General features: G+C 33.3%; 1 protein-coding gene across 4 annotated transcripts in view; it reads right to left on the reverse strand.

Moving 5' to 3' along the window:
* The window catches only part of Pik3c2g (phosphatidylinositol-4-phosphate 3-kinase catalytic subunit type 2 gamma), a 326,458-nt gene that overhangs the window by 22,384 nt on the left and 291,657 nt on the right, over nucleotides 1-12,417 (reverse strand). For 3 of the 4 annotated variants that reach the window (XM_087213485.1, XM_021259132.2, XM_087213484.1), the window contains 2 exons: nucleotides 12,273-12,348; nucleotides 3,764-3,858 (listed from right to left, as the gene is read on the reverse strand). In XM_087213485.1, the coding sequence (XP_087069611.1) occupies nucleotides 3,764-3,858; nucleotides 12,273-12,348 (171 nt within the window). Of the gene's footprint in view, nucleotides 1-3,761; nucleotides 3,859-12,272; nucleotides 12,349-12,417 lie in introns of those variants that run through there. The other variant, XR_002395360.2, reaches the window with a different exon arrangement.

Here is a 12,417-nt window from a genome sequence, read left to right on the forward strand (position 1 = left end):
TACAACACAGATGCAGATATTCCAACCTACTATTACAGAATCAAAATTGCTTTCAGTTGTCTCCAGGAACTTGTTTTTTAAAAATACCCCCTGTCTATACTAACACACATTAAAATCTAAGGGTTTTTTTTTTCAGGGTTGGGGTTGACACTCAGGGCCTCATGCATGCTAGGCAAGTGCTCTACCACTGAGCTCCCAGCCCCTAAGAAATTCTTAAAATAAAAAATGAACTGTCATAAAATGTGTGTGTGTGTGTGTGTGCATGCATGTTTAGCTTGTGGTTCTTGTACTTTATTCTGTTTCCTGTTAATTTTCATATAGCAACTATTTTCTTCTATATTGAGTCTTATGAAATGAATAATACTATATTTGAGGTGTTCTCTTTTTTATTGATATTACTTGCTCATTTTAAATAATCATTCTGTTACAGCATAAATGACTATCATAATACACACGAGAAGAGAGTTTCACCCTATTGATTGCCTTTAGAATCTCTGGAATGTTCATATTCTTATGCAGGGAGGAGGAAATCACTTAGAAATGGCATAGCCTTGGAAACTGACTCTCAAGTCTGGAGTAAATGCATAGAGAAACACTATAGAAGTCCACAGGAGAGAGTATCTTAAAGTTGGATACAGAGAAAAGGGCCAGAGAGCTTTGACAAAATATTTCAAATCTAATATTTGAAATACACTGAACTATTATTTAAAAAATATTGGCCAACTTTCTAAATAATTGCAGTACTTTGTCAGTCGCTGTTCATTAGAGTAAATCATATTGTGCTACTTTGAAAGAGAAAGAATTTTAGCAGTTTTGGTTTAGCTTGTGATCTCATAGGAGGGAAGCAATTCTTAGAGCAAAGACAGTTTCAAAGATTTAATATAAGATAATTCTTTTCATCAAACTTAATATTAAATATAACAGAACTGCAGGCATAATTTATTTTAATATTAATATGAAATCAAGCACAACTTCTTTAGTCTGATTACTTTGGCATGTGAGCCTATTAAAGTCTCAAAAAATAAATAACAATTAGCTAAAACTTGAAATGAGCAAAGAAAATATGTTGAGAATTTGTAGACGGATCTTATGCCATTTATATTAAAATGCTGTTGCTGTTTTCAGATGAGCAGAAGAAATAAAATAGTTATTTAAAAGAAGCAGTGAAAAATTGAACTTTGTTGCGATGATTTTTAGAAGATGAGAAAAATCCTAATACTTACTTGCTCACATAAGAAGTAACCTGCTCTTCTTTTATTTAACAAAATAATCCTTGAGTACCTACTATGTACTTGGACTTATTCTAGGCATTTGGATTTTAGTAGTAATACAGGAAAAGGGAGAAAATAGAAAAATTTGAAGGGACAATAAAAGGGGTTGAACCAACATTGGTTGTGGTGATGGTAGAAAATGGTAGGATTCTGGGTTTAGTTTGAAAGCAAATTAATGGAATTTGTGGATAGAATGGATGTACCTTCTAGGAGAAGGAGGGGAGTCAAAATGACTCTAAAGATTTTAGCATAAGTAATTAGAAGGCTAGAAGTGCTATTTACTGAGATGAGAAAGATGGAAAAAGACACAAATCTAAGGGAGCAGGCATCACAAGCTCGATTTGGTGCATTATTAACTTTGAGATACAAAGTGAATTTCTGCTGGAGTTATAATCAGTTGTGTACACAATCCTGGATTTTAGGGGACAGTTTGGACCTGGAATCATAGATAGGGAATAAAGTGACACATAAGTGATATTTAAAACCATGCATTTAGTGCTTTAAAGCCATGAATTTAGAGTTTAAAAGAAAAGTCTATAACTGTATTTCAAGTACTCTGAACTCTCCGTTCAAATGATTGGGGAAAGAGAGGAAGCAGAAAGTAGACTGAGAAGTCAGACTGCAAGAAGCATTAGAAAATTAATAATAACTTTTTTCAGAGGGCATTGGCGATATATGGGCTCTAATGGTCATGCTTTTTAGTGTTTTAAAGTTTTAGATTGTTTTCTAGGATTCATCTGAGTATTTACCATTTACCCATAACAACTTTACATCAACTTTAAATTCTAGCTCTTTCTCTTCTTTCTCACTCACTTCTACTCGTCAAGCCTATATTACATTCACTTTGAATATAGTTCTTGGCAGTACAACTCCATCGAAGTTTATAATGCTTTTTTGAAAACTGTCAAAAGTAATTTAGGATTACCTTTGGTGAACGTAATGGGTGACCAAACTGGTTAGTATTGGTTTTGATCAAAACTTCAGCATGACTATCATATAAGGGCACCAGGTTTACTGTGTTGTTCGTATGCAATTTCAATAAGTATCCTCTAAAATGTTCTGGATAATGACAACATTACCAAAAAATATTTAATTTCTAAGAGGACCATTTTCAAGACTGTCACATATCATATATAAATCATATAACCCTACTTCTTCATATTTTATCATTTAATCCTGTGTTGGTATAGATCAGTGGTGGTGAATCTATGGCATGCCTGCTGCAGCAGGTTCTTTGTATCACTGAAAGCTCTAAAAGGTTCATCATCCCTGATATAGATGCTTCAAGTCCATGAGCACACATCTAGCCATAAATAATAACTAATCGAGCCTTCATTTCCCAATTTAAAGGTTTCTTAAACAACTGTCATTTTCATTTACGACTGTCTTATCAAAAACAATGGAAAATGATTATTTTAATGAATAAATATTTATCAACATTTTAAAAATATTTGTGCAGATATTGCAAAAGTTGCTGACTGTGAACCCCACAGATCTACCAACAAACATCTTTGGATGTCTGGCTAATTCTCAGTTGATAATGGAGGTAGGCCCTGAAAACTATGCCAATTACTTGTTTACTGAACAAATGTTGATTAAGTTTTAGTGTATACCAGATGCATGTCATGTGGAGAAGAGTTTGCTCCTTTAGTTCCTTCCAAACACATCCTGAGAGATTTATACACATAAACACGACAGACAAATAAGTTTCTCCACTTGCAGGGCAGCCTCCTGCTGTGTGCAAGCCAGGTTTTGATTGGAGGCCAGGAAGACAGGAAGAGCTGGTAAGTTTTAGAATTATCCTTCACTGTCTCCAGACTCAGATTGTCAGGCATTTACCCCATGATACAGAAGGCTCCCTCTTCTTCGTAATGATGATTTTCAGCTGCTATTCTTGCTGTGACTTGAACCAGGGTCAAGTGGGGTATAATAGAACGGGGCTTTTACACACCCTTACACACTAACTACAGCTTTGGTTCTAGGTCCTGGGAATGCAATGAGGGCACTCCGATTCTCAAAAAATGTAATACTTTGTGGGGAGAAAGAAATACATGTAAGCAATTACATCAAAATATGGTGCCTAAGATGATGGTATAAACTTGAGGTACAATTTGGGGGACAGTGCTAAGACCTTCACATAGAAACTGCTGTCCAAGAGAGAGGCGGTCTTCTACCAATCTCAACAGGATAAGATGGATCCAGGTTTTGTTCCTTAATTCCAGCTTTCTCAGAGACTATTCACTTGCTTTTTCTGCATTTTGAATAAAGTCCAATTTTAATTCTAGGACTCTCACTGTGAAATATTCCCCAGTCTTTACCCTAAGGATCACCATCATACTGAGACAAAAACATTGTAATTGGCTCATTGTTCCTCACTTAAGCTTGGTTGATAGACCCATTCCTCTTACTAATGTTGACACTAATTGCCCAAAGGAGTCAAGCGATGTCTAAACATAAGATTACATGGTTCTTATTATAAATAATAAACTTACAATGTTTTTCATGTGTTTCACCAGTATAGTCAGCTTCGCATCCTCATATGATATCACTAGCTGCACCTTAGGATTCTTGTCTGAAGACTTCTCACCTGACAAAATAAGAATGTCAGCAAATTAACATTGAAGTAGTTCAAATAGTTCAAAGTATACATTATACTAAAACAGAACCAATGAATAACATAGAAAAGAAACATCTTATGTTGAAATTGTAATACTCTTCAGGAGGCAGGGTTGTTGCTTAGATAGAAGTAGGGTTTTGGTCTAATCTTCCCTATCTATCACTTCTTCCTAATGTACTATGTTTTGTTTTGATTGATAACCACTATTTTTGCAACTGTTTACACTTTAAATCTTATTATCCTTTTGGCTTCAATCTCTCCTAAATGTTCAGTATATAAGCTTAAAGTATTAGAGATCATAGAGGTGAAAGGTGTGGGCTTCAGAAGTTATTCAGTCTGGATTCACTATTATTCTACCCTGTAGTCCGCATGTTAATTTGTTTTTTGTTTTTTGTTTTTGTTTGGTACTGGGGATCGAACTTGGGACTTTGTGCTTGGCAGGCAGGCAGCAGAACCACTGAACTAAATCTCCAGCCCCTCCACATGTTAGTTTTACAAACTTCTCTATTATCCCTTCATAGTTGTTTCTCATATTTTTCCCTTCATTTAAAAAGATCTAGTCCACCATTTGTGGCTATGGAATGGTTACTTTATTTCAAGGCCTGATTAAAATGCAAAACAGTTTCTGTGGTCACTTCCCTTTGAACTCTCCTAGCACAGCCTTTATTACTTAATATTTGCATTGTAATTATTTTACATATATCCATTTGTTTAATGGATTACAATCCATCTCAGTTTATTATTCTATATCATCAAGGGACATATGCCAATGTTTGTTCCATTGTGTACACAGTGAACATTTATTTAATAACAAAAGTAATCCCAATTTTTCTTTGGGTTATATCACTAAAATGAAAAACTTTAGGTTTTTAATTAAAAATTTCTGGGTCATAGCCCAAGGAGTGAGCATAATTTACAGTTTTTGTAATATTCCACTTGATGCTTTCTGGTTGTATATTCTCAGAGGGAATTTAGATAGAAAAAAACTTATTCACAAAAAGCTTGTCACTGTTCAGTTATGGGCCTATTGTGGTCCATATTATTTTCTGATAGTCAATCCAAACTTTCTAATCTTCTCTAATAATTTGAAAATTACACATGAACAGTATGTTTTCTCCCTAAACCCTTTTACATATTTATTATAGTAGTTTACTCATCACATGCAGGTCATATTAATTACTTTTATTGAGAATGTAGATTATTGACATTGAAAACAAGTATTTTTTACAACTGAGATGCTTATTAGATAACTATAGTAAAACCACTCAAAATATCTTTTTTACAATGATCAAGAGACATTATAAATTAATGTTGAATGTAGTACTGAGACAATGACATTTTGTAATAAAAATGTTGAAGTTTTGGTCTGAAAGTGCTAAATATACTGATGACTATTTTGATGCACAATGAATATTATATTTGAATTAAAGCGAGAAAGAATTATTAAATAGAAAATGTGTTTTATCAGAGGAATTTTAATTCATAGGTAGGAAAGTAGCATAAACTTATGACTAAGTGCTTACATAGTCAAAGTAAAATTGCTGCTTGAACCAACCAAAGATGACATTACACACAAAACCTCTGGTGCAAGACTAGTAAGTAACCAGTTTCCATCAAAACATGCAGTAGTTCAGAACCTAGTTTTACTGACAATTCAGACACGATGAAGTCTTAATAGTTGATGTACTAGCAGTAGACATAGTATTTCTATAACTTTTACCATGTGCCAGGCTAAGTGCTTTCTGTAGAGTAACTCACTAAATCCTCAAAACAAATCTATGAGGTTTATATTGTCTCCATTTTACACACAAGAAAATGAAGGCATTTGGTCCAAGGTTATGCAGACAATAAATGATGTAGAATTAAAAGATCTCCAAAGCCATTTCTGAACATCATGGTGTAAAGAGAGGGCCATGACATAAGGGAAATAGTTTAAATGAAGATCCTACAGAGGCCAATTTAAGAATAACTTGATATGGACAAAAACATGTTGAACATTTTGAACTTCTGCTTCAAGTTTGCCTAGGGGATTTGACCAATCCTTTATGATAATCTCAAAAACTGTTAAAATATTATTGATCTGAAGATGATCATATTGAGATGTGTGAATGGATGACACTACAGCAGCTAATACATAATTTATTATGCATAATGTGTCCCCTCTCATAGAAAAATAGCATTTCAAAATTTAACTGTTTTTTAGTTAACATGTACATATGATTAAAAAATGAAGTTATTTTAAAAGTATAGAGTAAAATACCTTCCCTCATTCCTAACACCCATCCTGCCTATTCCCTCACCACTATTTTATAAGTTTCCCATACATCTTTCTAGAAAGATATGTACCCTTCTAGAGCTGCTCCATCTAAGCAACTATGAATAATGAATTCTATTTTCCCATTTTCTCACACAGGGCATGGCATATTTAACATTCTACACAAAGGTCTTGGAGAAACTTTTAGATCAATAAATAGATTTTTAAAAAAATGTTTAAATATAGTCTCCATTATATGGAAGGACCATGATTTATTTAACTATTTCCCCATTGATGAGTAGATGAGTTGTTTCCAGCATTTCATAGCTATCACAAATCATATTGCAACAAATAGCCACATAGACCTGTGTCAAAATATACCTGTGCATAAATATCCACAATAAAATTCTAACAGTAGAATTGTTGGTCAAAGAATGTAAGTATTTGTAATTTTGATAAACATTGCCAAATTACCTTCTATGGAGGTTGTACCAATTTGTATTATCTCTAGCCATGTATGAGAGTGCCTGCTGATTTATAACCAGGCTGCTAATTAAATTTTTGGGTGTTTGCCAATCTGATGAGAAAAAAATGGTGGTAGTATCACTGTAATTTAATTTGCATTTCTTTCATGAGTGAGGTTGAGTATCTTTTCATTTGGCTCACAGCCACTTCTATTTTATGTGTGTGCTGTGTGTGGATTATCTTTTCATAGTCTTTACTCAGTATTCTGTTTGGCTGTTTAGTATTTTGTTTACCATTTTCTAGAAGACGGTTATGTGTTAGATAATCAAGCTTTTGTCTGTGATGAATTGCAGTTATTTCACCCATCTTGTCATTTATCTTAGTTTATTTTGTTATAGTGTTTAATGCCATGCAAAGTTGTTAAGGCTTTTAGATTTGCCGTGAAAGTTGTAGATGCAGATTTCAAAATTATAAAGGATTTTTCCCTGTGTTTTCTTTGTCATATATATGGTTTCATTATTTACCTTTAAAATCTTTTCTCTGCCTATAATTTATTCTAGCATATGGTGTGAAGTATATTATCCCAACACCATTTATTGAATTTTCCCTAAATGTTTTGTTCACATACTAAATTCCTAAATCTACTTGTCTCTATTTATGGACCTTCTGTTATGTTCTATTTATTCACCTATTTATGTTCCAGAATTATACTGTTTTAATTATTGAGGGTTTTAAATGTGTTTTTATATCTGGTAGGGCTTATTTCCCTTCATCAGTCTGTTTTTGTTAAGTATTCCTGGCTTTTGTTTATGAACTGTGAATTAGGTTACATAATTAAAAATTAATTTGCTAATATTTTAAAAGAATTACATTATATTTCAAAATTAATCTTTAAGATATTGAATCTCCCTCTCCAAGAACATGATATGTCTTCCCATTTGTTCAGGGCATCTTTCAAATTAGTAGTATTTTAAAGTTTCCTTCATTTAGACTTACATATTTCCTGTTACATTATTCCTAGAATATAATTTCTGTGATATTCTTCACCAACCAGCTATGAGAGATGAAATAACTAGAAAAAACTCTTTAACTCATTTTCTTTACATCTTTTTCTTCCCTGGTGGAGCACAAATCAAAGTTTAAAATATTTTCCTTAAAAAACATGAGGTTATAAGATATAACATAGCAAAATGACCACTATTCTAAAGCTTTCAACTGAATGTTACCAAAATAACTTAATAGAGCATTTATCTCTAACTAGTCCTATTTTTTAATTCTCATCTTTCAGATCATTAAAATTTTTATTATGTATTTTTTGCTTAACACATAATATTCGCACATATTTACAAGGTACCATATGATGTTTTGATTCATATAGCCATTGGGTAGTGATCAACTCAGCGATCAATTAGCATATTCACCACCTTGAATTTTCATAATTTCTTTATGGTACTTTCAAACTCTTTTCTGCTTACTATTTTGAGATATATAATACATTATTGTTAATTATATTTACCATACTGTGCCAAAGAACAAGATAGCAGAACTTATTCCTATTAAATAACATAATTAAAATTTAAATTGAAAACCTGAATTCCATAATGCAACCTATAGATAATTGATCTGGCTTCTGGGAGAGCAAGTAACTAGGCCATTAACCAGTTAAACCATCCCTTGGGGACTGCATGCCTTCAAGTTCTTTTTTAAATTAATGTCTTAAAGTGGAAGTACTGATGTGAGGAATGATTGAAAGCTTGTGTTTGCAATCATTTGTAATTATCAGTGTTGTCTAAACACACTCATTAATGCATCCTCTTAACCCTGACAATTGTTTTCTTTGATCCTGTTCTACTCCATTACTTATGTTATTATTTCTGTATCTTGACAAAAATCTGTCTTCCGTTGTGTCAGAGCTGTGTGGTGGTGGAGTGGATTTTTTTAATTTTTTGGATGTATGGGTGGAAGCATTTTTGGCATGGAGGGTGTTATGTTGTGGGCAAGTGTCCCTCAGGTGCATACGTTGAAGACTTGGTCCTCAACCCATGGCACTAACAGGAGGCTGTGGAACCTGTAGGAGGTGAGGCCAATGGAAGAAAGTTAGATCACTGGAGAACTGCCCTAGAAATGGCTACTGGGACCTCAACCCATCTGCTTCCTCTTCTTTTTGTTTCTCTGCCTCCATGAAGTGATCAACTTTGTCCCACCATGTGGTTCTACCATAATGTACTTCCTAGCCACTGGCCCCAAGGCAATATGACCAACTGACGATGGACTAGATCTTCTGTAATTGTGAGCCTCTTTTTAAGTTGATTATATCAGGTATTTTATTACAGTATCACAATATACAGTATCATGTCATTAGTTAAAAATTCTGTGCTGAAGATAAAATTCAACTTTCTTGTCAGAACTTTGGTTGGGTCTGTTATACATAACATTCAATGTATAATTTTTACAGTATCTCTCCCACTTGATACTTCAAAATAGTTCTAGTGTTTGGGGGGACTTGGTTTTCTTGTGCCAAGACTTCCACACAAGTAATAAGTGTGGCTTTTTTTTTTTACCTGTCCTTTTAATAAAAGTGACATACTACCTTGATAAAGAATCTGAATGTGATTCTGACATCAATCATTTATTCAGTGATTATTTACTGAGCATCCAGAGCAAGCCAGACAGTGTGCTAGACCCTGGGAATGCAGTAGTGTTGCTATACAGATATCCTATAGGATACAGAAACCCTATCATGGATTTCTAGTCTGCAAATAAGTACACATACCGGAGTATACATGTAAGTGTTTTGAAGAAATAACATTATAGGAGTATTTGAATTGAAATCTGAAGGATATATAAAAGGATGAAAAAGATAGAAGTCCAAAGATCTGGTCATGAAGAATGGCATCTGTGAGGCACTGAGGAAGTTGTCCCAGTTGAAGAACTGGAAAAAGATAGAAATGAAGATGGCAAATGGCCTGATAGTGGACTAGCAAGGGGAAGTTGTGGGAAGAGATGCCACAAGGAGGATTTAGGTTTTTATCCTACTGCTGGGGGCCAGCTACATAATTTATAAGGCTGAATCCCAAATAAAAATGTGGCATCTGTTTTCTCAAAGCTTATCAAGAGTTTCAAGACAGTAGCAGCAAATATTGCCCAAGTGCAGGACCTTGCCTGTGTAGCTGTTTAGTATATGAAGCTGGCCCTGCATAAGGCAAATGGTAAGCCAAGAAAAAGGTTTTAGTAGAGAACAGATGACTGGGTTGACAATTAAAAAAGAACAATTCTATTATTTTACCATGGCATTTTTAGTTAGTGGGTAGAGGAGAAAGACCTCTCAGATGGAGGGTTACATGAATGTTATTAATATGATCTTTAAAGGTTGTGTGCCTAGATACATAGGTATACAGGTATCATCCTTTTAAAACTCTTTTTGCTGGTTATATCGATGAATAGTTTTCATTTTGGCAGATGTGTATATGCACATAACATACTTTGATCATTTTCACCCCCTGTCATTTTCCTCTTGCTCTGTCCTCTCCTTAATTCCACATTTTTGGAGAATGTTCTAAGCATATAATATATTTTACTCATATCCTTCCTTGCTATTATCTGCTTTCTTTTTTTTTTTTTTGGTACCGGGGATCGAACTCGGGTCCTTGCACTTGCGCAGCAGGTGGCAAAACCACTGAGCTAAATCCCTGGGCCTTATCTGCCTTTTTAATTAACTAGGAGAGGTAGTCAAATGGTAAAGTCAGGGACTTTCACTTAAGATGGTCTTCTGTACATCAATATTTTAATACATTCGAAGAATTTTGCCCTCTAATTATTTAACAATATAAGCTTACACTTTCAATTCATTGACAAGAATAGTGCTTAAAATAAATGCTGTGCTGCTTGGTTTAGAGTCAGCTGATATCGTATGACAAAAGATTAGGTATTCAGAAGTATGAAAGAGGAAATAATTTGAAGAGAACAAGAAGGAACAACTTCCTGCTAATTCTTGTTTATTGTAGTCATTTGCATATTCAGCTAGGAAGATGTGTTCTATTGTTTTAAGATAATAGGTTATATCTAATGTGTAGCCTATTATTTAAAAATGTTGAGAATCAAATCTTTTATCATTCATCTCTGCTGAAATAAATTTTGAGTATTGATGTTATAAAAGTAATTTTTAAAAAGAAAATATTCTCAAGCAACCATTTTAGTTTTTACAAAAATAAAACAAATTCTTTTGTGTGCATATGTATTTCAAAGTGACTTTCAGAGAAATAATACCATAGCAGAATTTAAAACCTGATAGTTATCTGATGTTTAACTTGTTAAAACCCAGGAAAGCAATATCCTTGAGGGACTTTAATGTTGCAATCAATATAAGCCTATTATCTCTTTTTGTGTGATGTCTCTAGAATTCTGCAGTCTCATTTTTCCAAATTCTAGATTATTCTAGGTAATGATATTTATTGTAAAAGTCTCTCCACCTAGTTGTTTTTGGAAGGTATCTATTAGGCATTTGTAAATGATGACAAAAATAGAAATATTTTAAACTGGAGACATCATTTTTCTTCTGGTAAGTGCTGCAAGATGGAAGCGATTGCCTTATTTACTTAATATTGTGTATGTGTTTTGTTTCTAGTCTATTTTTTCTCGCTGTTAAGCAAAGCATCTTGGAAGATGATGTCAACTAATGAATAAAATGTGGATCAATGACAAAGGTCCAATTTTCAAGCATTCATTTAGGATTTGTAAGTATAGAGCAATACACAGTGGAGAAGTGAGTCCTTGATTTAAAGTTATCTTCAGTTTAACAGGAGAAGCAAGCAAATGCAAACATAGTTCTATAACTTAAAAAAAAATATGCTAGACAATGGGATACTGTTTACAGAATTATAAACCTTAAAGAATAAGTATCTACAATGTTGATATAAACAGAATGATAAACAGATGGGCCTAATGTTAAAAATAGAGAATCTGAAATTAGATGTAGATAAAATAAAGATTGAGGATTAAAAGGTCTGGCAAAAATCATGGATTTGTAATCTTGAGATAAAAATCCATGTTGGATGGCTTGTCTTTGCCATGGAATTATATTAGAGATGCTTAAAATTGATAGAACATATAAAGGCGTGTCTGTCAATCTAGGAGAGATAGTGTAAATGTTAATTAGAACGAGGCCAGTTCACATTTGGAAGAGAATAGGGCACATGATTGTGCTGGGTTATTTTGGCATCCCTGTAAGAGTTTGTGTAGAAAGTAGAACATTATTGATCTTTAAAAGATAGGAGTGAAATTGCTAGATAATTCATAATCATTTATATTATATTTATTTTTGTTGCTTCCTAAGATGTGGGATAAACTGTAATACCTACCTTCAGGGGAAAACAGGGACTCTATTTCTGACACATAATTTTAACCCAACTCCCAATTAAATGAAGTGCATTCATAGTATGATATCACGTAGTTATTATCATTAGATAAACTCATGTGAACTTAATTTAATTCAAAGAACATATTCTAAGGGGCTTAAAAGGTTTGGAAATGGTTAGAAAGGACTAGTTAGGACTTAGTCTTAAAAAGAGATTTTAATTTGGAAATTGAAAATATTATAGTTGTGATATTTTTACACAATTATATTGAAACTATCACTACATATGGTTATAAGGATGAAATTACTTGCCTAGGTCCACAAGTGAAGATTCTTCAATTGTTCGTTGCACAGGCTCAGAAAGGAAAAAAGTAAGCACACAGTCACTCTGAAAAATAAAGGGTAATATTTCTCAATATCTTGTATTTATTTACTACTCTTGTTCACTGTTGCGTGA

This window comes from Heterocephalus glaber, unplaced genomic scaffold, assembly GCF_053883595.1.
Source record: "Heterocephalus glaber isolate CG9 unplaced genomic scaffold, H.glaber_assembly_v1.0 deba00001444, whole genome shotgun sequence".
NCBI classification, from domain to species: Eukaryota; Metazoa; Chordata; class Mammalia; order Rodentia; family Bathyergidae; genus Heterocephalus; species Heterocephalus glaber.